The following is a 24,048-nucleotide window of genomic DNA, read 5'->3' as shown; positions in this document are numbered from 1 at the left end:
TATCCTTGTGTTGCGATTCTGTTCGAGTCACGTGTCATATTCCACTTGTTACCCATATGAGCCGTGTTACCTCTCCGATACCTATCACCCCTTTGTTTGTTGTTTTGGCAAGCCTTGCGAGTCATAGCGCGAGTTCTGGGTTTTTGTTGTTATCTCGGTATCTTCAGGATATGTTGGGTAAAGTTGACACATGTTACATTTTGGATAATGTTGTTGGAGATAATCATGATAAGTTGCTACAACTAAAATTTGATGTGCGCTAATAATTAATGTAGTGGCATCGGTGGGCCCCTTTGCGAAAGCATTAGATCTTTGTCTCCCTTGTGTCCCCTAGGAGCTGAGTTCTTGTTATCTGTTCTAAGGCTGAGCGCACTAACCACTCGCGGGAGGTTTTATCGGGACCCCCCTTTGACTAATTACCTTTTCTCAAGACTGTTGAAAAGAGGGCCACAACCTTGGTTTTATTTGCCTATGCCATGTATGCCATGCTTTACTTACTGTTGCCTTCGGGTGTTTACATTCCTGTACTGTACCTTTGCGGGACGTTTAGTGACGCAGGTGGTTTGCCTAGCCTAGCCGCAGACGCAAACCCTGGGTCCGTTTCAGAGGACGGCCGGACTTCGTCACGGGTAGCATAGTGGGGTGCCCCCCTAGCTAGACTTTCTTGTAGAGCTGGGAACGGTCTCATCGTGAGACTCTGTTTTGATCCAGAAGTGTTGAACGTGCGTGTATGGGATCGGTAGTGCACCCCTGCAGGGTAAATCTTTTTGGAAAGCCGTGTCCGCGGTTATGGACGACTTGGAGCTTTTTAGCTCTATCATAGAACAAATTACACCGAATACTTGTTGCTAATAACTTGATAATAACCTGCGTAGTAAGTTAGCATTACTACATCTGATTTCCAATAAAACTTGTCAACCGTGTGAGTGCCGGTACATTGCTTCTTCGCCTGGTGTGAAGGGCACATGTGTATTTGGCTGGGTTATGCTTGAGTAGTATCTAGTTGGTACCTTATGCACTCTCTTACCTTCTCTGAATAGACGAAAGTTGTAGCATGTCTCTATAAGTTAGTTCAAGCTTTGCTGCCGCAAAACTCCACCATATAGCCAGGCGTGCATAGCCAAGTTCTAGTCTCACTGAGTACATGTGCCTCGGTACTCACGCTCCGCTTTCTTCCTCTATTTCCGGCAACCATTGGCCTGATGTTGTAGGTACGACAAGATACGAGCTGTCGTTAGGAGGCTACTTCATTGAGTTCACGGACGCCAACTTCGTCGAGTAGCGAGTGCGTTCCTAGGCAGCAGTGTGTGGCTTGTTGGTTATGGATCCGTCTGCTTTATCTTCCGGACTCTTAGTGCTATTTGGATCTTGTCTGTACCTAGACTATTTGCTTTCGCTGATGTAATGATGTAATGTTGGACATGTGTCCATTGAGTGTCATTTGTACCTTGCTCTATTGAGCCTTTGCTATATCTTATTTCCATCTTTTGTGTCATAGTTGTTTATGTTGTGATACGTAACTCTGTATTACCACCCTTGTATCCTGTGCACCGTGTGTGTATGTTGTGAAGTGCACAGGAAGGTGAAGCACTCAGGTCTAGGGCCAATCGTGAGCCCCATGATGTTTGGTTGCGCATGAGCGTGTCGAGATTCATCTTGGCCTTCCGGTACTCCGGACTACATGGTGACTTCACGGTCCCTTGTAGTAACCTCATACGCAAAGATTCATCATGGCATGCATGTTTTCTTGAGCCCTTACTCCTAGGGCTTACACCCATGTTGAGGTTACCGAAGAGGTCGTTGATGTTTTGGAAGAAGTCGTCGTCAGATGATGTCGTGTTGCCAGTAATCGCGCTAGAGCGCTTCCCAAAAACCTGATCGACCCTCACCTATATAGGTCTATGAGAGGCGGGGTTCCGGAGGCCAACTGTCCCATCCTTCGGTGTACGCCGGAAGAAAGGATGGGGAAGATGTGAGTGGCAGTGAAAGCTCTGGAAGGAGCTAGTCCCATGTGTTGCGGTATGACGGCTAGGGTTTACGCCACAGATTCTATAGTGCAGGTTGGGTAGGTCGTGGGACGTAGCCTACGTTCGAGTCAACACAGCAGTCCACGATCCAGAGAATGTGGAAACGGCTGAGTAAGCGCCATGAATGACTTGAAAAATTAATGCATTAATAATTTTTCCTGAACAGCAAAAAAGATAAGCATCACGCATGGATATGAGCAAGGCACGCTCAATCCTGCTGACAAGGTATCAACTTGTCAATGCCTATGGATTGTAGGCTAGGGTTTAGTTGGAAGTAGAGGGCAAGTAGATCTCGAAGGTTTCAGCCGAAAAGTACTCGACGATTATGAAAACTAGGGTTTGTAAACAATGATTCGATGATCTCCTCGTCCCTCGACTCCCCTTTTATATAGGAGGCAGAGCCGAGGGATTCGTGTTGTACAAGTTTACAGAGTCCGGGACGGTTTCTAACTCATCCCGCCAAATTACAAATAACGCTTCCTATTACAATTATAACTTTCCTTAATAATATCTTGGGCTTCCGAATCTTCTTATTCTTCGGGTAGTGGGCCTTCAGTAAAACCCCGGGTACTATCTTCGGCAGGCCCATTTGGGATGCCTATGTCAGTAGCCCCCGAGATTTTGCTTGAATCGCAGAGTTAAGGAAAATCTCCACTGTTTATTTTTATTCGACAAACTCAACTTCTTTATATTTCTTCTCATAAACTTCTATTTTGTACAGGGATAATGGTAGTTGGGGCTAGTTCATCTGACGGATCAGGTACTAGTTAACTGCTCTCGTGGCAATCCGCAAAAACCTACTTCAAGATCACGTCCCTGGACATGACCTCGGGATACTGGTGTAAACTTCGACAGGTGCCGCTTAAGGTCTTACCATTCTGTCGAGTCCCAGTAAAATTTATCGGGTACCTAACGCGTCCGTTAGGATTTTTCTTCGTATCTGTTGATACGGATAAAAGTAGCAGAGCGCAGTCTTCGGCGATGCCACGCCCGGCAGAACGGATCTGGGGTCTTATCTTCGCAAATTTGCGGCATTCAGAAATTGATCGCAACTTCGGCGTTCTGAGAATATATTGTCGAGTGCTATTTCGGCTGTTGGAATGGCACATTTTATCAAGTCAAAGATGACTTATATTGCTTTCCCGATGGGAGTATATGCAGAGTTATTTATAACTCGAAATATACTCTGCTATCTTTCTTTTTTATGATTTCATCGGGCACGCGAACAGCGTTCCCGATGGGAGTAGCCCCCGAGGCTACAGCCAAGGACTTGTACTTGGTTGTAGGCTCCACGCCTTATGCCGCTATATTTTCTTTTTATCTCCCGAAGTTTTATAATTTATCGGGTGCGCGAACAGCGCTCCCGATGGGAGTAGCCCCCGAGGCTATGAACAAATATTTGTATTTGGTCATAGGCTCACGCCATTTCTATTTTGTCTTTCTAGATCATTTTCCTATTTTCCAAAGTAGCCCCCGAGCATTTGATCAGAAACTTGTATTTGATCAAAGGCTCAATCATTATTTTTCCGTGTCATCTTTTATGAAGCTGTTGAGTCGAATTTTTCCTCTGCCAAGATGACGTTGTTGCTGACGATAGCCACGATTGCCTATCAAAAATTTGCGACAAGCCTTTTCTCGCTGCCATGCGGGCCCAATTAATCCACTATCTTGACACGTCGTGCAAGTGGGGGACACACGTCCTCCGCTTTTTCTGGCGCAGTCACCGTAACTTCCGTATCGTTGAATTACTTTCTTACCCTTGTTGCCACGTGGCTATCATCTGTCACACATTTTCCTTATCCAACGGTTCATCGTTTCACCGCACCCCTATATAAATCCGTCTTCTTCTTCCTTGGGCTCTTCCGCCCGCGCCGTCTTCCTTCTCTCAGCTGCAAATTTCTCCTGCGATTCACAGCTTCCTAAACTCTTTGCCTCCCTGCTGTGAATCCTACGCCATTGTTGATGCCACCTCGTCGCTTGACAAGGCATAGCACGCCGGAATCCTCCATGGCCGCCGTGGATCTCGGAACGGCGGAGTGGGAAAGATCGAAGATTTCCGCTCAGGACATCAACATGCTGAAGAAGCTGGGGATCAGCAAGAAAGCCCAAGCATTGCGCTTCCCCAGTGAGGAAAGCTACCCAACCCCTCCAATGGGGTATCGGGCAAGTTTTGTCGACCACCTCATCCGCGGTCTTTCCGCCCCCATTCATCCTTTTCTCCGTGGACTTCTTTTTGTCTACGGTCTGCAACTCCACCACCTCACGCCAAATTCAATCCTCCATATTTCCATTTTCATCACTCTGTGCGAGGCCTTCCTTGGCGTCCAGCCTAACTGGGCGCTTTGGAAGCGCATTTTCTTCTGCCGCCGTAATGGCTCGCCCAATGTCGCCTATAATATAGGCGGCGTTGTGATTTCTGTTCAGCCCACTGTCAACTACTTCGACGTCAAGCTTCCTGACTCAGTTCAAGGATGGCGCAAGAAGTGGTTGTACATTCAGGAGGAAAACCATGGATGTGCGGAGGACAACATCCCTCCTTTCGATGGTGCCGAGAAAATTTTTCGCCGCCGCTCCTGGGACGCGGAAGCCACCGAAGAAGAACGGGCGTCGACAGAAGCCTTAATGGCTCGCATCCACGAGTTGCAAAATACTCGCGGCAAGGAGTTATCGGGTATCCAAATTACTGCATACTTTCTTAGGACTAGGGTGCAGCCGCTTCAGGCTCGCAAGCATCCTCTCTGGAAATATGCCGGCGACAAGGACGTAGATCGGCTGTCGGTGAATTTGGAGGTCAAGGATTTAGAAAAACTTGTCCGAAAAATTTCATCTCTTAACAAAAAAGATGCTGTCCCTTCTTCTTGCCGTGTGACGCCATTCAGCGCCGCCAATCCACTTCCCGAGGTAATCTTTGTCTATTGTCCTGGTGTTGCTTTGCTATCTTTTTTGTAACTTTATTTCTGACATCCCTCCCTGTTTTATTTTGCACAGAATCATCCAGACCTTGTCTCGCTTTCTCCTCTTCCTGAAGGTGGAGAAGTCGAAGAAAGGGCCATTGTCACTGATGACAATCAAGAAGCTCCGTCTTTTGTGAATGAACCTGTGGATTCTCGAAAATCTGCGGGATCTTCCGAAGGCACTGCTTCGGCGTTATCTCCTCCTCCCGCTGTTTCTCCAAAAAAACAAAAGGAAGAGGAATGACGTCGAAGATTCCGGCACTTCCAAAGCCGAAGAAGTTGATCCTTCACGTCAAAAGGCAGCTTATGATCCTTATCTTGAATCCCTCGTCAGTTCGTAAGTCATTTTTATTTCTCCTCATTTCTGTACTCGAAATTTTTGTTTTGTCTTGCTTTTTATGCTGTCGATTTGTAATCGCAGTGATGATGAGGAGGAAGTACCACCTCGTGACATGGCTCCTCGAACGAGCGCGTCACGTACTTTACTTGTTTCGGAGACGCTAGTTGAAGGAGAAGAATCCTCGCCTCCTCAACAAAACGTCGTCACCACTACTCCGCCATCAAGCCCCCTTGCTCCTTCACCAAAAAGGGCAAGGATTGAAACGATTATTGAGCCTGCCCCTCAATTGGGTAGCTCTTCTACTCTGCTCTTGGATGATGTAAGTTTTTTTTTTATTATTATTTTCTTGCCGATATCTATATTTCCTCTATTTTGCTTTTTCACGCCTTCACTCTTTTTTCATACCGATGTTTCTCTTTCTTTGTTCTTCTTTGACAGCCCATGATCAAAGAGCTTATCCGCATCGGGTCCCAATTCATTGGGTACCGTGAGTATGCCAGCAGAACTGAAGGTGATAACTTTTTTTTTTGTTGTTGTTGTTGTTGTTTCTGACTTCTTGCTCCTGTCGTTTGTCGCAATTTTTGACCTTTCTTTTTTATTTCGACAGAGAAACTTGCAGAGGCCAACAAACGTGCCGACGCGCTTGCTCAAAAACTGGAGCAAAGTGAAGCGGCCCGCAAGAAAGCCGAACTTGTTGCTAGCGAAGCCAAAGCAGAGGCTGATGAAGCCAAAGCAAAAGCTGCTAGTGTCGAGGGACTGCAGAAAAAACTTGAAGATGCTGAAACTGCTTTAAACGAGCACAAAGCCGCACAGGCCACTCGTGAGCAAGGGATCCTCAAGCGCCTGAAATCGCAAAGTCGACGCATTCAGGGTAACGTTATCGATCCCTTCTATTTTTATGGGACCTGCTTTTTCCTTGCTTTTGACCGGCATTGATTCCCTTTTGCAGGTCAAACAAACCAAGAGTTTGAGCTAGAGAATCCCGACAATGATCCTCTCCTAGATACACTTTCTTATCTGGAGCTTCATGGATCCGAAATTCGTGAAGGTGTGGCGAATGCTGACGCGGGACTGTCGGCGCTGTTTCCCTACTTCTTCCCGAAGAAAGAGGAGCCCAAGACTTTCCTTGCCCTTGCCCAGAGCTTCAATTCATCAGAGGACCTTGGACTGAAGATGCGCCAGGAAAACATGAAGATTGCTGTCGAGAGTACTGTTGCCCTGGTCGCTGACAGCCAACAAAGTGTTGATTGGATGAAGGTTGGCGACACCGATCAGATAGAGCAGTCAAGATGGAGGTCGTTGATTAAGGCAGCCAAGCCCAACACGAAGAAAATCCTGGCCTATCTCGGGATCAAACCAGCTTCAACTCCTAGCTCATCAAGGCCGGAGGTCTAGTTGCATGCCTCTTTGTTTTTTGCTTTCTTTGTCTCTTTTGCTCCTGTCGCCAATTTAGCTGTGGCGACCATTACCCTGGTAGTCCTTTTGGAGAAACTTCTTTTGTAATGCCTATGTAAATTTGTCTAGAAATTAATGAAATTCCCTCTAGCATTATCATTGATCCTGGCGCTTTCTTTTCCAGTTAATATTTGACAACTATTCGACCAATCCTTGCTCTGTCGATGCTTCACCTGCTTCTTCCTTCTCGAAGAAAATGCTAATCGATGATAACCCTCTCGAAGGTTCTTCAAGCAAACATTTGTCGGAAGATTTGCAAGAACTTCGACAACAACTTCAATCCATGAAGAAACAAACTCTTGCGATGATGGAAAAATCTCGACAAGCGTCCGAGAGAGAGGAAATTGCTCTTCAACAGGCAAGGGAAGCCATCGCTGCGAAGGATGCTGTTGTTGCTGAAGCTGCTGAAGCTTCTTCTCGCGAGAATTATATGCTTCAGCTAATGACTGATGCCAGTTTGGACATGACAGGTATGTTTCCCGCTCGTAACCATATTGGATATTATTCTTCACCATTCGGTACTTGATTTTTTGTTTGATGTGTCAGGCTCGTTTCTGGATACTACTGCCGAAGACCAACGTGTTGAAGCTCGAACCACTGTTTTGCTGAGACTGGCTGCGCAACATGGGTCTAATTTTTGGGTTACTCCTGAGCGCACCCGCCAAATCGTCAGATTTCAAGATCGCGCGGCTCAGGTCCGCGATTTCCTTGACTTTTGTACGAAGACTTTATTTTTAGTTTATGGGACCATGTTCCCTCGGAACAAAATGCCAGAAACCCTTCCAGCTTTAATGGAGAAATTTCGAGATGCTCCTCGAATCCATGGCTTTGTGCGAGCTCAACTTTCTGCTGGCGCAAGATTTGCCATGATGATGATAAAAATTTGTCATCCAAAATTTCCCATAGATCAAATTGTTCCTACTTGCCTGGCGAAGATGGCAAAGAAGAAGAGAAATGTGGGCAAGATTGACGATTTGGTGACTCCTGTTGCTGAAGATATGATGGATGAGCTTCTTCGGATGGATTCTGAGTTCTTCGTGAAGGGAAGCTATGCTGAACATAGTACTCGTCCTTCTACTGAGCGGATAACCATAGATCATGTGCTAGGTTTCCCTTGAAAACTTTTTCCTCTTCTTTGCTGTATTTCTATCATTGATATATCTTTGTGTATTTGTAAACACAATCTATATTGTCAAGCTGTATTTTTGATCACTAAGCCCCCGAGCTTTTGGCTGGAGTCTATACTGTTTTTCTATTTCGGAGGTTTTCCCTCCTGTCATAATAAGATATCTATGTTTTTCATTGATGGGTTGGAAGCCCCCGAGTGTCGTGGTATCACAGTTCTATATTTTTGTTGCGAGGTTCTTAGACCAAAGCAGTAAGTTTCTTTTGCGCATACACTATGTTTATGATTTTATTAACTTCCAATATTTGGCGAGGTATTTAGTGTACCAAGGCGAAATATTTTGGTAAGTCTAATATGTCTATCTTGTACGTATTTTGAAACTTGAAGGCGTTGAGCCCCCGAGCGTGTCGAAGAATAAGAAATATATCTCCACTATCTTTATTATATTGCAGCACCGCGAGCCCGCCTCATTAAAAACCTTTCCGGCCCCACTCGGTGCCCCGAAAAGGAAAAGAGTGCGTCTGAAAACTCGCGGGCGTTTCAGTACATTGTATTTTTACAGAGAAGGACTATATTTGGACTCTAGGCGTAGAACCGCCTAAGCTGTGCTACGTTCCAGGGGTTTTTCTCGGGAACCCCTGTCTTCTTGTCCTTTATCCTGTACGCTCCTCCTTCAATTACTTCCGTTATGACGTAGGGACCAAGCCATGGCGACTCGAGTTTTTCAATGCGCTCTTGATTAAGTCGCAAAACTAAGTCTCCGACTTGAAAAGATCTTGGTCTCAAACGTCGACTGTGGTAATTTTTCAGGTCCTGCTGATATTTGGTTACCCTTGATAATACTTCGTCTCGAGCTTCGTCCAGTGCGTCGACGTCATCTTCCAATGCTTTCCTGGAAGCTTCTTCATTATACTCTGTGACTCTGGGGGAGTCGTGCTCTATTTCTATTGGTAGTACTGCCTCTGCTCCATGGACAAGGAAAAACGGGGTCTCCTGTGTCGCTGTATTTGGTGTTGTTCGGATGCTCCATAACACACTTGGTAGTTCCTCTGGCCAGGTATGTCGAGCTTTTTCCAGTGGTCCTAATAGGCGTTTCTTGATGCCATTGCAAATGATGCCATTGGCTTTCTCGACTTGACCATTGGTTTGAGGATGTGCAACTGACGCGAAGTGCAATTTGATGCCTACCTCTGCACAGTACGCCTTGAACTCCTTTGACGTAAAGTTGCTGCCATTGTCTGTGACGATGCTATGAGGTACTCCAAATCGAAAAACGATGTCCTTCACAAATTTTATTGCTGATGCTGCATCTGGTGAATTTATCGGCTTTGCTTCTATCCACTTGGTGAATTTGTCGACAGCAACCAGCAAGTACTCATATCCTCCTGGCGAAGCTTTGTGCAACTTGCCCACCATATCAAGTCCCCATTGGGCAAAGGGCCACGACAATGATATTGGTGTTAATTTCGCCGCTGGAGAGTGAGGTTTGGCGGCGAATCTTTGACACGCGTCGCAAGTCCTTACTATTTCCTTGGCATCCTCAATTGCTGTCAGCCAATAGAATCCTGCTCGAAAAACTTTGGCTGCAATAGCTCGACTACTTGCGTGGTGGCCACATATCCCTTCGTGTATGTCCTTCAGAATTACTCTTCCTTCTTCGGGTGTGACACACCTTTGGAGGACGCCTGAAATACTTCGCTTGTACAATTCCCCTTTGATCACTGTGAAAGCTTTGGATCGTCGAATAACTCGCCTTGCTTCAACTGGATCGTCGGGTATTTCTTTCCTAAGGATGTATGATATATATGCTTGCATCCACGGAATTTGTACCATCATCACAAGTTCTTGGTCCTCTTCATCCTCCGTGGTTTCTTTGAGAAGCGTCGAAGTTTTCTCTTCTTTTGCTTTTTTCTGCACCTTTTTTGGCTTCGTGGATCTCTCCGCTATTTCTTCCCAAAATACTCCTGGCGGAATTGGGAGGCACTGCGACCCGATGTTTGCGAGAACGTCGGCTTCATCATTGCTCAATCGGCTGATGTGGTTTACTTCGCATCCATCAAACAGCTTCTCGAGCTCATTGTACACCTCCTTGTATGCTATCATGCTATCATTGACTGCGTCACATTGGTTCATAACTTGCTGGGCCACCAATTGTGAGTCGTCAAAGATTTTTAGTCGCGTTGCACTGCAAGCTTTCGCCATCTTCATCCCGTGTATGAGGGCTTCATATTCTGCTTCATTGTTAGATGCGTTAGGGAACGTCATCCGAAGGACGTATTTCAACTTGTCGCCTTCAGGTGATATAAGTACGACTCCTGCGCCAGCTCCTTCTACTCTCTTGGACCCATCGAAGTTCATGGTCCAAGTTCTCGACAAATCTGGAGGTCCCGTGTTTTGTAGCTCCATCCACTCTGCAATGAAATCTGGCAGAACTTGCGACTTGATTGCCTTTCTTTTTTCATACGTGATGTCCCGAGGGGAAAGTTCTATTCCCCAAAGGGAGACACGCCCTGTAGCTTCTGGATTGTTCAGTATATTTGAGAGAGGTGCTTCATTGACTACTATTATCGGGTGTGCCGAAAAATAGTGGCGCAACTTCCTTGCCGTTGCAATTACTCCATATGCTAGCTTTTGGTACTGCGGGTACCGCTGTTTTGAAGGCGACAGAACTTCACTGATGAAATATACTGGCCTTTGCACTCCATGGAGTTTTCCTTCCTCTTCTCTTTCAACGACTAACACCGTGCTAACCACTTGGGGCGTGGCTGCAATATACAGCAGGAGTGGTTCCTTTTCCTTCGGCGCCACTAAAATTGGTGGTGTCGAGATTGTGCGTTTCAAATCCTCGAAAGCTCTGTCGGCCTCTTCGTTCCACTGGAATTTATCTCCTTGCTTTATCAGAGCATAAAATGGTAACGCTTTTTCTCCCAGCCTGGCTACGAATCTGCTCAAAGCTGCGACTCGCCCAGTTAGCTGCTGTATTTCTTTCAACTTTGTTGGCTTCCTCATTGTGACGATAGCTTGTATTTTGTCGGGATTTGCTTCAATCCCTCTTGCTGAAACTAGAAACCCCAGAAGTTCTCCTGCTGGGACGCCAAAGGAACACTTCGTCGGGTTCAGCTTGAGGCAGAATTTGTTGAGGTTGTCAAAGGTTTCTTTGAGATCCTCGATCAGCGTTGCCCCCTTTTTTGACGTTATGACGACATCGTCGATGTATACTTGCACGTTTTTCCCAATCTGTGTCGCCAAACACTTCTGCATCATCCTCTGATATGTTGCTCCCGCGTTTTTTAAACCAAAGGGCATTGTTCTGTAGCAAAACACGCCGTAAGGTGTTATGAATGCTGTTTTGGCCTCATCGTCTTCTTTTAGTCTGATCTGGTTATAACCAGAGTATGCATCCAAGAAGGAAAGACGTTCACATCCTGCCGTGGAGTTGATGATTTGATCGATCCTTGGGAGGGGAAAGTGATCCTTAGGACAATGTTTATTGAGACACGTAAAGTCGACGCACATGCGAAGGACTGTCGTGTGTTTCTTCGGCACCATCACTGGGTTAGCTACCCATGTGGCTTCTGTAGATATCTCTTTGATAAAACCAGCATCCTTAAGTCGATTTACTTCTGATAGCATAGCTTTGCGGTTTGGTTCCGAAAAACGCCGCAAGGGTTGTTTGATTGGTCTCGCGAGGGGATCCAAGTTGAGGTGGTGCTCGGCAAGTTTCCTGGGTACTCCTGGCATGTCAGCTGGACACCATGCGAAGATTTTCCAGTTCTCACGGAGGAACTCGACGAGCGCGCTTTCCTATGCGAGGTCCATGTCATTTGCGATGGACGTCGTCTTTTTCGGGTCTGTCGGGTGAATCTGCACCTCCTTAGAATTTTTCTCGGTGTTGAAAGTTGATTCCTTGTTTGGCCTGCCAACGTCTGGCAGCACGTCGTAGTCAGTCATACTCTTTGACGCCAGATACTCAGCTTGCATCCCGAAAGTTTCTGATATCCGGTGAAAATCTTTATCGCACTTATCGGCTAAGGCGAAGCTTCCTTTGACTGTGATTGGTCCCTTTGGTCCAGGCAACCTCCACAACAGGTATGTATAATGTGGCACCGCCATAAATCTAGCATATGCTGGTCGTCCCAACAGAGCGTGGTATTGCGACGGAAAATCCACGACTTCAAATTCCAGCCTCTCGATTCTGTAATTCTCTCGGGTTCCAAACTGAACGTCGAGATTGATCTTCCCCAATGGATAACTTGGTTTCTCCGGTGTGATACCGTGGAACCTTGTGTCTGTTGGCTTCAAGTTTGCTAGGGATATGTTCATATTTCTTAGTGTATCTGCATACATAAGGTTTAAGCTGCTGCCGCCATCTATGAACACTCGAGAGACATCAAATCCCGCAATAACTGCTGGTAAAATAAGTGCTGACTGCCCTGGTCGAGGAACTTGCTGCGGATGATCTGCTATAGTGAAGCCAATATCTTGCCCTGACCAGTTAAGATACTCGACTGTTGGTGGAGGCATTTTTTCTGCCATGAACACCTGTCGTGAGATTACTTTCTGAGCTCTATTGGATGGCCTTCCCTTCTGAATCATCAACACCGCTCCGTTGGAGTTAGGATCAACATAAGGTGGTGGTGGTGGTGCTGCCGCTATTCTGAGCTGATGTCGATTGTCGTCTGTAATCGCGGGGGGGGCGGTGGTAAGTGAATCTCACTCCTGGGTTCTCGAGGATTTCTCTGTGCTGCCCGAGCGTTAGCGTGCTCTGCCCACCTTAGCATTGCCTGGAAATTGCGACAATCTTTCTGCAGATGTCCTGACTGTCTTTTTCCATTGCTGTCGAGGAAAAAATGCATCTGACACGGCCCATTCATCATCTCTTCAGGGGACACGAAAGGCCTCGGGAACCTAGGACCGCTATTTTGCCTGTTGTTTCGAGAATCGTCTCTATTATCGCCTCGCTGCTCATTGATTCTCTGATAATCATCTCTGTTGTTTCCTCCTGTGTTTGCCCGAAATCCTGCCGAAATTTGTCCTGGAGCATCATAATTCGGGTACTGCCGAGGAAATCGTCGCCTCGGTTGATAATTTCGACCACGGTCCTCCTCTGGAGACCTGTCCTCATCTGCCCATCTGTTTGCTATTTCCATTAACGCGGATACTGTCTTTGGGTTGGTCCTTCCCAAGTCCTCGACAAAATCTCCACGCCTGATTCCTGCGACAAACGCATCTATCGCTCTCTCGTCAGATATATTTTCTGCCGAGTTTTTGATGATGTTCCACCTTTGGATGTATTTTCTCATTGGCTCGTCCGGCTTTTGTCGACATGCTCTCAACTCCTCCAATGACGCAGGTTTCTTGCATGTGGACCGGAAATTCTTGATGAACACATCCTCGAAGCTTTCCCAGCTGTCGATAGATCCTGGGGTAAGTTTCTTTATCCAAGATCGTGCGGCTCCACTCAGATGCACCTGGATGCTTTGCATACCTGTTGCTCTGGTTCCTCCTGTGAGCTTTACTGTCTTGAGATAATCAACTAGCCAATCCTCTGGATCTTGAAGGCCGTCGAATTTCTTGAAGTTGTCGGGTAACTTGAATCCTGAAGGGACTCGAGTTTTTCGGACTCTCCTCGTGAAGCACGGCAAACCGCACATATCTTCATCGTTAAGCTCCGGGGATTGCCGATGTTCCCTTCTGCTTTGCCGCGCTCTATCGACCCTTGCTTGTGCTGCCGTGTCTCTTGCTCCGCTTGGTCCTTCAGGGGCTGCCGCTGTTGCTGCTGCAGGTCGTGGACTATTTTGCCTTGCCGCTCCTTCGGGAGGCGTTGATGCAAACGCTGTCCCCATAGCTCCAACTCCTGCTATCGCCATATTGTATAGTGTTTCCCTTGGATCGCCTGGAGGTAGTTTAGATGCGAGGATAAAAGCATGTGTCGCCATATACCCAGCCTCTGGTGTCTTAGGGATGATGTTTCCTCTTGTATCTATCGACATAAAGGACATGTCGAGGTTTTGGACCAAATGCTCTCTTTCTGCTTCGGGTATATGTTGCAACCTTGATCTTGCTCTGTTCCGAGCCTCCCTGTGGCTATCACCCGAAGTTCTAGATTGTCGACTTAGATCTGCCCTTCTCCTGCTGGATGCAGAAGCTGCCTCCTTTCTCCTGTTTAACTCAGCTGTCTGTTTTTCCAACTCTCTTGCAGCTCGTGCGAGCCTATATTGATATGCTTGCAATTCCTCTGGTGTGGCTGTGGTGGCCATTGGTTCTGAACCGTTCATAGCTCTTGCGGCTCTATCCCACGCTGCTTGCGAAAGTTGAACTCTGTCTCGTGGCTGTGGCCCAACGTATTTATTGCCCAGGCCTCGTCGCAGATCGGAGGGATCGACGTATGGATTTCCCAGATCGTCGAAAGCCTCAGATGTTTCCTCTTGATCTTCAATGGCATAAATCTGATGATATTTTGTATTCAGATCTATGTTGGGTTTGGTGACACCATCGTTGAGATTGATGAAGACCTTGCCCACTGTAATAGATTTGTCGATGAAGTCGTAACTGTCGACACTGCTTGAGTCATCGCTTATGTATGAGTCCGCAGATGACTCAAACGACATGTCGCTGAAGATCTTGGCGAGTTTCTCTCTTGCCCTGGTGCTGACATAGCGTGTCGACGAAGTTTCTTCTTCTCCTGATTCGGTTGACGATGTATAGCTTGAAAAATCGGAATCGACCGCCGACGAACCCGACGAAATCGGAATTTCGACACGATACGATCCTTCCTTCTCGACGCGAAAGCGAAACCTTCCGAACGTCATCTCCATAGGCTCCGCCAGATACGCATATGCATCCAAACGGGAGGGTGGGTGAGGAACAAAATCGATAGGACCAGCAGCGATCTGTTTACCTCGATCCATTGCGTTGCTTGCGGTTGATGATGTCGAAGATCTTGAACGTGCCATCGAGATCAGATCCTTACGCCTCTAGTCCCCACGGTCGGCGCCAATTGACAAGGTATCAACTTGTCAATGCCTATGGATTGTAGGCTAGGGTTTAGTTGGAAGTAGAGGGCAAGTAGATCTCGAAGGTTTCAGCCGAAAAGTACTCGACGATTATGAAAACTAGGGTTTGTAAACAATGATTCGATGATCTCCTCGTCCCTCGACTCCCCCTTTATATAGGAGGCGGAGCCGAGGGATTCGTGTTGTACAAGTTTACAGAGTCCGGAACGGTTTCTAACTCATCCCGCCAAATTACAAATAACGCTTCCTATTACAATTCTAACTTTCCTTAATAATATCTTGGGCTTCCGAATCTTCTTATTCTTCGGGTAGTGGGCCTTCAGTAAAACCCCGGGTACTATCTTCGGCAGGCCCATTTGGGATGCCTATGTCACCCGCGGCGCGTCGGGATGAGACGAGTGGGCGGTCACACCTTAGTGAAAGTAGAAAAGCTCACCTTATAAACCACTCCAACTCTCTCAACTAGCAATGTGGAACTAAACTTTGTTCCACCTAGTACAACCATACATGAATGTGCCTATTGGAAATATGCCCTAGAGGCAATAATAAAGTTTGTTAGTATCATATTTCAAGTTCATGATATAAGTATATATTCCATGCTATAATTATATTAATCGGAAACATAATACATGTGTGGTTTAATAAACAACACTGAGTCCCTAACAAGCCTCTACTTTAGTTAGCTCGTTGATTAATGATGGTTGTGGTTTCCTAGCCATGGACATGAGATGTCAATTAATAATGAGGTCATATCATTAGGAGAATGATGTGATGGACAGACACAATTTAGCAAAGCAATAAGATCAAGTCACTCTGTTTAAATTGCCTAAGCTGATTTTAATGTCAAGTAACTTATTCCTTAGACGATGTGATTATGTTACTCCCGGGCATTGAAAGAATACTTTGGGAGCATCAACCGTCATTCCGTAATAGGGTGATCATAAAGGTGTCTGTCAGGTACTTCGGAAGGTGCTTGTTGATTTGCATGAATCAAGAGTGGGATTTGTCCATCCATGTGATGGAAAGATATTCTCCGGGCCCACTCAGTGATATAATATCCAAAGAGCTTGCAAGTATGTGACTAATGAGTTAGTCACGGGGATATTATGTTGGGTATGAGTAAAAAGTGATTGCCGGTAACGAGATTGAACTAGGTATGGCGATACCAATGATCTAGTCTCGGGCAAATAATATATCGTGAGAAAGGGAATTGGATACGGGGTTAATTGATTCCCCGACATTGTGGTTCAACCGATAATGATCTTCGCTGAATATACGGGAGCCAATATGGATATCCACGATCCCTCTATTGGTTATTGATCAGAGAGATGTCTCGATCATGTCTGCATATTCTCGAACCCGTATAGTCACAAACTTAACGCTCGATGACGCTAGGGTAGTAATGAGATATTAAGATGGTGATATCGAATTTTGATTCGGAGCCTTGAAAGGGATCCAGGACATCACGAGGAGCGTCGGAATGATCCGGAGATAAAGTTTCACATAAAGGAAGTCATTTTTATGGTTTCGGAAAAGTTCGGGAATTGTCAAGTATTGTATTGGAGAATTTTAGAAGGTTCCAGAGGGCCACCAGTGGTCCCACTTATCCCGGACAGGGCCACATGGACCAAGGGGGTGCAGCCAAGCCCACATGGGCCAACTGCACCAGCCCCTTAGGCCCAGCCGGCCAGCCCCAACGGATAAGGCCAAATCCCTACAAAATAGGGAGGCTAACTTGGGAGGCAAGATGCCCCCCTTGTGCACCGGCCCTAGGAGGTGGAGGGGGGCCAAGGCAGCCCTGGCCGCACCCCCCCCCCCGGCCATATAAAGAGAGGGGATGGCTGGGGCGCCGCCCACCTCAACCCCAAACCCTAGCCGCCCCCCTCTCCTCCTCTTTCTCCTCCTCCACGCAGTGCTTAGGCGAAGCTCTGCAGAAAATCCACCATACCTCCACCACCACGCCATCGTGCTGCCGGAGTTGATCTCACCTACCTCTCCACCTCGTCTTGCTGGATCAAGAAGGAGGAGACGACATCAAGCCGTACGTGTGCACATCTCGGAGGTGCCGTTTATGCGGTGCTTGATCGGATTGGGTCATGAAGACAGTACCTCTACGCCAACCACGTTCTCACGAACATTTCCGCTTTCGGTCTACAAGGGTATGTAGATGCGCACTCTCCCTCTCGTTGCTTTGCATCTTGCTGATTAGATCTTGGCTCTTGTAGATTTTTTTTTTGATAAAAGGCACAAGTGCCCAACTTTGAATTAACAAAGCCACCAACGGCGAAAACGATACAAAGTGCTGAACCCAGCTTACACATCGAGACCACACACCCACACGAACTACCAAGGAAGCTACAACCGGAAGCGCGACCAACGGGCCAGCCAACACGCCTACGAGGACTCGGAGCGGAGCTAGAAGCTACAGTGTCGGGCCGGAGCTCACTCGAGAGCGAGCCATTTTTCACGCGTGCCGTCGACAACACCCCTCCGTCGCAGAAACGCCACCGGAAGCCGACCACCACCGGGGACCAACCCACGCTGCTCACAGACCGAGAAGCAGCACCAAGGAACCTCGATAAGGGAAGGGCACGAAGCAAGCCTTGCCGAAGATCGCCGAAGAAACACCTCCGTCACAACCATCGGAGAGCCTCGAGTTGTGGGCTCCAAGACGGTGTCTTCAAGAAGAGCACGACACCGGAGTGCCGCCACCGCCCGATCCGGGGATCTTGGGTTTTCACCCGGAGCACGAAAGGGGGCAGGGAGAAGCCACAACGACGCCTTCAAGAAGGAACCGACGTCCATGGATGCCGCCGTCGTGGCCCTAGGAGGTCCAGGGCAAGAGTTTCCTCTCGGCATGATCTCTCCACCGCCCAAACATGGCAAGGGACGCCACCGAGCTGGCAGCCACCACGCCCCCACAAAACGCAGCCCGCTAAGCACCATGACAGCCCCCTGTCCATGGCCCCAGCCAGCACTAGAACCTCGGGCTCGCCCGCCAACCCACAAGGTTCCCACCTTCCAGGGCCGCCGCCCCGGCATCCATGATCTTGCCACCGCGCAGAGAAAGGCACCACCTTGACAGGACTTGAGACACCCCCGAAGATGGCCGAAGTCAGTAGACAGCAGGGGAACAGCACTCCGACAGACACAGCCCTCCGTGCCGCTGGCCCAGCGTGCCAGCAGATCCCCCCTGGGATGGCATGGCAACCTCCGGGCAGGTGCGGAGCGGAGCATGGCAGCCAGACCCAGATCGGGCCCCCTGGCCCAGATCCGGCCGGCGCGGCCGACCGTCCGCACCCTCGCGCCCCACCGTGACAGCATGCTGCGCCAAGGCGTCCGCGTCGTCGTCTCCAGTCCCCGTCGCCGGGAGGGCCGACCGCCGCCGGGTCAGAACACGTCGGGGGAGGCACACGAGCCGCCGGCGTCCGCCCCCCACGGAGACGGCGTCCGCATCACACCCCCAGGCCGCCTCGAGACGCGCGAGCCTCGCCGGCCGCAGCCGCCGGCCAGCCTGCCCCGGATGCGCCGAGATCCGCGCGGAAAACTGCACCTCCGGTCACGCCGCCCGCGCCTATGACCAGAGGCGAGGAGAGGGAGGTCCGCCGCCGCCAGCACCGGCCGGGCTTTGCCCGGCGGCTCCAGCCGGCGGCGGCGGCGGGTTGGGGGGGGGGGGGGGGGGCGGGGGGGACGGACCTAGGCGGGGGAGAGTTTAGGGTTCGCCCGAGCGCCCGCGGGAGTGCTCGAGGCGAACAGTTTTCGTCCACTGGCTCTTGTAGATTAGATCTACACTTTTGTTTGTTCTTGGTATGAATTTTTTTTTTATATGCAAGGAACCCCATCAGTTGGCGGCAGTGCAATTGACTAGCCATTCACTGTCACTGTAGTAACTAATAATGCCGCTTGGCCCCGAAGAATTATCAAAATCCAGTAGTATTACTTCCTCCATACCACCGCGCTGTGATTCTGAAACATTACAATGGAGTGACCAATCGCTTGCAGGCCACCGCGCGTAGTTAGTACCGAAAAAGGCAGATAGCAGTGAGTGCAGCATCGCGATGAACATAACCTAATCATCGGTGCAGATTTACTTGTTCAACTACAGCAGCCGCCTATCTACGTAATTTATACCTTGGGCCGTACGTGCGGTGTACATGTATTATTGCCGAAATCAAATACTTATATTTGTCTGCAGGAAACCAAGATCTTAGCCGCAGTTTTTTGAAAACACCGAGAAGTAGTGCGTCGCTCTCGCCTGACGCTGGAAGCTCCACACCGTCTAGACTTTTTTCAAACAGGAAACTTTGGGGAGGTCTACGTTGTCTGTCCTTGTATCTGATCTCACGAGACCTGGCCAAGATCGTCGGATGATGCAGGGAGATGACAGAAGGCGGAGAGTTGACGACGGAGAAAACAAATTCCATTATTAACTGAGTAATCTTTACTATTAAATTGCTAAGCAACCATGGTACATCTGCTGTCTGTCCGTGATATTTTGGCTATCGCTAATTTTTCTTCGTCACCATGTGGGAATCCGCTTGAGAAACGGTCGATCCGATCTGTTTTTGCAAAGCACTCCTATCCTAAACGTTCACGTCATCCATCGTAGGTCCTTTATCCGTTCGGACCGGAGACCAGGTATTTTGATACCGAATCCATCACGAAATTCATCAGCGGCCCACGATCGTTTCCACGATCGTTTCAATCAAGGGAAAATCTACATGAAAGCGCCGCATGCATGGCTTAGCCGTGCCGGCGGAAAAATTCTACATGCGTTCCCTATAGAAAAAGAGACATGCACCCATGTAAGAATCTGCCACCTCATGGGTGATATCATCGCATTAATTGCCAAATTTAAAAATTTAAAAGCATTTATCTTCCATACCGTTATTCCGATTATCCGTTTGTACTGCTAAGTTTGTCTCGACGAGAACTTCAAAACAAGATCCCTTGTTGCTATGTTTCGAAGGTTTTTTGTTCGCCGCACCAGTTGCCAGATTAATATCAAACAATTACCACAATAATTGTTCATGGTTATGAAAATAGCTTTTTACATGTTTTTCTAGACAATGCATTAATATGCACACCAACTGTGTGGTGTGGCTATGTTTTTCTACGTCACACGAGTTGACGGGTTATAGTAATATATTTTCCAGATTAGTAAGGAATAATTTCTACGATAATTGTACACGGTTATTGGATAATTTTGTAACCCATTTTTTTACTATTGCAATGATATGCAGAGCTAATGAACGAGCATTCAAGTGTCTCTAAAACCAAAGATATGATATCATTCCACTTAAGTTAGGTATGATAGAGCTTTACACTAATGTAGAATGACATACATGAACCTACGAACCAACTTAATACAATCTGTCAGCTACATAGTGAATAATCTGGCATCTTAGTGTGACTAATCGGGCAATTACTGACGAAAAAAAAAGTTCTCAAAACATACCAACATGGGATCTAGTTTCGAAGATCTCATCACGACTAAGCCCACAGTGAAAACAGATGTTCAAACGGATTAGCGGTTTGAGAGATAAAGATTTTTAAAATTTATACATTGAGAGGAATCTATATGATGTAAGCCCACAGCATGGCATCCGTGCGGCACCGCTGTGTAGTCCTGTCCTTCAATCAAATAGGCAAGAACACACGTGTAAGGACTCCCCTTGCTTCGCCGCCATCGTCCGGGAACTCCTATGCTCGATTCCTGGCCAGTGGCGCCGAATCATCCGTCCTGGAGTGCTATTTTCACCTTCTTGATCGACCCACCGCCCATCGCCCTGGTGTGCCATCGGGAGCGCCGACCGCCGCGTCGGACGAGACGGAAGATCGGGTTAGCCTCAACCAGGCAGTGATGACGTCACTGGCGCCGCGGAGATGGCGAGGTAGAGTGCCGTGTTAGGAGATGACCGGATCTTCCGCCGTCAGCGCGAGCGTCATATGAGATCGATGACCGGACAAGCTGCTGGCTGGTGGACGATAATTTTTGTCTCCCTGCAGTGGCTTGGACGAAGGTCTACACGAGGGACGACCACTAGAGTCTAGAGGACATCATCACCGCCAAGATCGACGCCGGCGACTGGCTCGGGATCAGGTAGGGCAGCCCTTTCGTCTACAAGACATTCCGCGTGGCGCTGCAAGGGAGCTCCGGGTCGCATTGCAAGCTGCGCAGCCTCTCGCTCCTACTAGGCTATGACCTCTCGTTCCTCAGAATGAAACCTGAACGCTTCGGTTGGCTCTGTCGTGCTACATCAGTGTTCCGAGCTCGTCGTTGTTGGTGAACTCGACAACGTCACACTACACAATCAGGACTCAGGGGCGCCGGTGCTCGTGAGTCGTGATTACTACCTCTCTGCCTTAGCGAAGAGGGTAACAGCTTGGCGACAATGTTGTTAGGACCATAGTTGCCAGCGAACCGGATCGCCCGGATCGAGGAACGGGATCAGGGAACGAGGTTCGACATGAGAGCGAACAATGATCGGTCAGGGGTATACATCTCTGGTACGCCAAGTTGGATCGTGAATCGCGATCCACTTTGGTTTGGATCGATGACCCCGGATCGATAGAGTGGGTCGTGGTCTGGTTTGTTTGGGCGAACGGAAAAACTGCACGAAGAAAGCACAACTCGTAGGATTTCTGTTCATGCGGAGAGCGAGGCGGAAAGCTAGGCGGCCTGTGAGCCCAGCCGCTGGAGGCCCAGCTCGTGGAGGGGCGCTCAATCTCCTGCGGGCTCATGTCCAATCAAGCCCGAACACACAGGAAGCGAGCAAACAGGATCACGACCCGACGACGAATCCCATCGATCCACTCGCGTTCCTGATCCTCGATCCGGGTCAATCGACCCGGGGTCGCGGTACGCGCCGCCGATCCCGAACCCTGCAATTATGGTTAGGACCATATAGAAGCAAGTAGTACAACTGAACAAAGTAATACAAACGTTAATTAGGTTGCACTCTCTAATGTATGTCCATAAAGCATATTTTCCGTTCAGCGGAAGCAATCCCCAATGTATGTCCATGGAAGCATATTCTCTGTTTGACTAGAGCAATTTTAATTTCTTTGAAAGCACAGTCTCAAGTTGTTCGGATTCATGGCGGAATAAAGCATCTTGCTTCTTACAGAATGGTGTCAGGATATAATTTTGGAATATATGCGCTGTTATTGCAATACCATGCATGGTAGGCCCATAAAATAAGATGCCAATTTCGTTTTTGAACGATGAACATCCAAATTTGTAGGATTAATCATGCCAAGTACCATATGGTAAGATTTTGTTTTGAACACCAGATGAAAAATCAGCGAGTCAAGTTTACATTTTCTTATTTGCCATTTTCTACGTTGTCCTTCAAATATCTTTTGCATTTTAGATTTTTTTTGTCTGCAGATACATTAATTATTTAGTGTCCTCTTCTACAAAAAAAACTCCACATAACTTTTCATGTACAATTAGTTACTGCCATACCGGAAGATTTACAGCATGCATTGTTAACATTCCCTCGCAGTGAGAGAGAAATTTCACCTCCGCGAAAAACTAACCGTTGTCACCATGTGGCTGCTTTTTGGCTTGTCCACTGCCGGAGCGCCGCCTACACCATCTCTGATGCACTGCAAGTCCATTCCCGCCATCGCCAGAGCTCGAACTAGCAGAGGGTTGGTCCTCGCAATTTTGTTGCTTGGTTGACTCCCGACCATGCATAGCAGGCCTCCGGCCCGGCATCTTTTATAGTTTTGGTTTTTACAATATATGATCCATGAGGACACTCTTTCGTACAGAAAATAATCTTTTAGTATATTAAAGTCTTTTTCTGTTGTATCAACATGGATTTTTAAGTGTATATTATCTTTAGATGTACATGACAAAAGAAGCTAAGAGAGCTGTAGCAACGCACATGAATTCAAGTAATGAACTACTATAATAATATCAAGTCGTTCTCAAGTCCGAAGATATGCGTCGGCGAAACCGTTCTACTACACATACCACACTCCATACTGTAATTCCATAGTATCTTCATCATCACTTTAGAAACTTCCTGATCGCCGGTGCAATCCTTACCTTACACCACACAGTTCTATAACTGCACGCCGTCGATCACCGTTGACCATCCCCGATCGATCAGCAGGCAGGCTATTATCTACTAAATGTACAGCGGAACCTCCCTCCTCGGCGGCGCGCGTCGATCAGCAGATGACGCAGGAGTTGGGGTCCTCCTCGGCGCTGCAGACGAAGTAGTGCGGGTGGTGCGGCGGCGGCGGGAACCAGTACGGCAGGTACGCCACGTCCTTGCTCGGGTCCTTCTTGTCGCCGCCTTCCTTCTTGTCGTCCTTCTTATCCTCCTTGGCCGGGCCGACGGAGACGATCTTCGCCGTGGGGAAGAGCTTGCTGCGCAGCTTCTCCACGACGTCGACCGGGTCGACGGTGCCAACCACCGTCATCTTCTGGTCCTTGATGTCCACGGCGACCTGATCGACGCCTGAGGAGGTTGCGTTGTTGTCGTCAGGTTAGAAATTCAGAGGGACGGAAGCAGAGCAAGAACATAGCGACGGACGGCGGAGCAGAGCAAGGGAGGAGTAGGGGAGTAAAGTACCGAGGAAGCCGGAGACGAGCTTGAGCGCCTTCTGCTTGTGCTTGTCGTCGTGCAGGTCCAGCTTGAGCACAACCTTCTGCAGCAGTGTCGGAGAAGGAAACGGAATCAGCAACCGGACCAGCAGCAATCAGAATCGAATTCTCGGTTCAGTGGACTGTAAGTAGTGCTGACCTTCATCAGGCCGACCGGGAACGATCCGGCGAATCCCTCTTGTCGCGGCGGCACGGCTGCCGGTGCAAGCTCCGCAGCGAGTACTCGGCGACGAGCTCAGTGCGTAACGAAGAAATCGTAGGTAGATGTGGGTGGAAGGGAGTGTGGCAGGGGCAGCTCATATTTATAGGCAGCCATGGCAGGTGCAGGAGCGGACCGCAATTGGACGAGTCGCGCGTCGGGGCCAAGGAAGGCTTGGCACGAAGTTTCGAGATTTTCTTTCTGGCGTCGCTTTCGGTGGGTTGGCCGTTGGCGGGGCGTGGCAGTTTTGAGCCGTACGGATGACGCGCGCGGTCGTCGCGTCAACGGGTGCTAGCCGATCCATC

General features: G+C 48.4%; 1 protein-coding gene across 1 annotated transcript; it reads right to left on the bottom strand.

Moving 5' to 3' along the window:
- Positions 1–22,821: 22,821 nt before the first annotated feature.
- Positions 22,822–23,840, bottom strand: LOC127336683 (heavy metal-associated isoprenylated plant protein 39). The gene is made up of 3 exons (XM_051363526.2): positions 23,684–23,840; positions 23,513–23,588; positions 22,822–23,398 (listed from the first exon to the last, which is right to left on the bottom strand). The coding sequence occupies exons 1-3, from the start codon at positions 23,687–23,689 to the stop codon at positions 23,106–23,108; spliced, it is 375 nt and encodes a 124-aa protein (XP_051219486.1). The 5' UTR covers positions 23,690–23,840; the 3' UTR covers positions 22,822–23,105.
- Positions 23,841–24,048: the final 208 nt, after the last annotated feature.

The sequence above is a fragment of the Lolium perenne genome, chromosome 2 (assembly GCF_019359855.2).
Source record: "Lolium perenne isolate Kyuss_39 chromosome 2, Kyuss_2.0, whole genome shotgun sequence".
Taxonomy (NCBI): domain Eukaryota; kingdom Viridiplantae; phylum Streptophyta; class Magnoliopsida; order Poales; family Poaceae; genus Lolium; species Lolium perenne.
The sequence above is the reverse complement of the archived record's forward strand: the minus strand, read 5'-3'. Positions and strand labels throughout refer to the sequence as shown.

Excerpts from the sequence above, each read along its gene's own strand:
- LOC127336683 (XM_051363526.2), bottom strand. Across the intron at positions 23,399-23,512 it reads GCTCGTCTCCGGCTTCCTCG|GCGTCGATCAGGTCGCCGTG; the intron begins GTACTTTACTCC and ends CAACCTCCTCAG.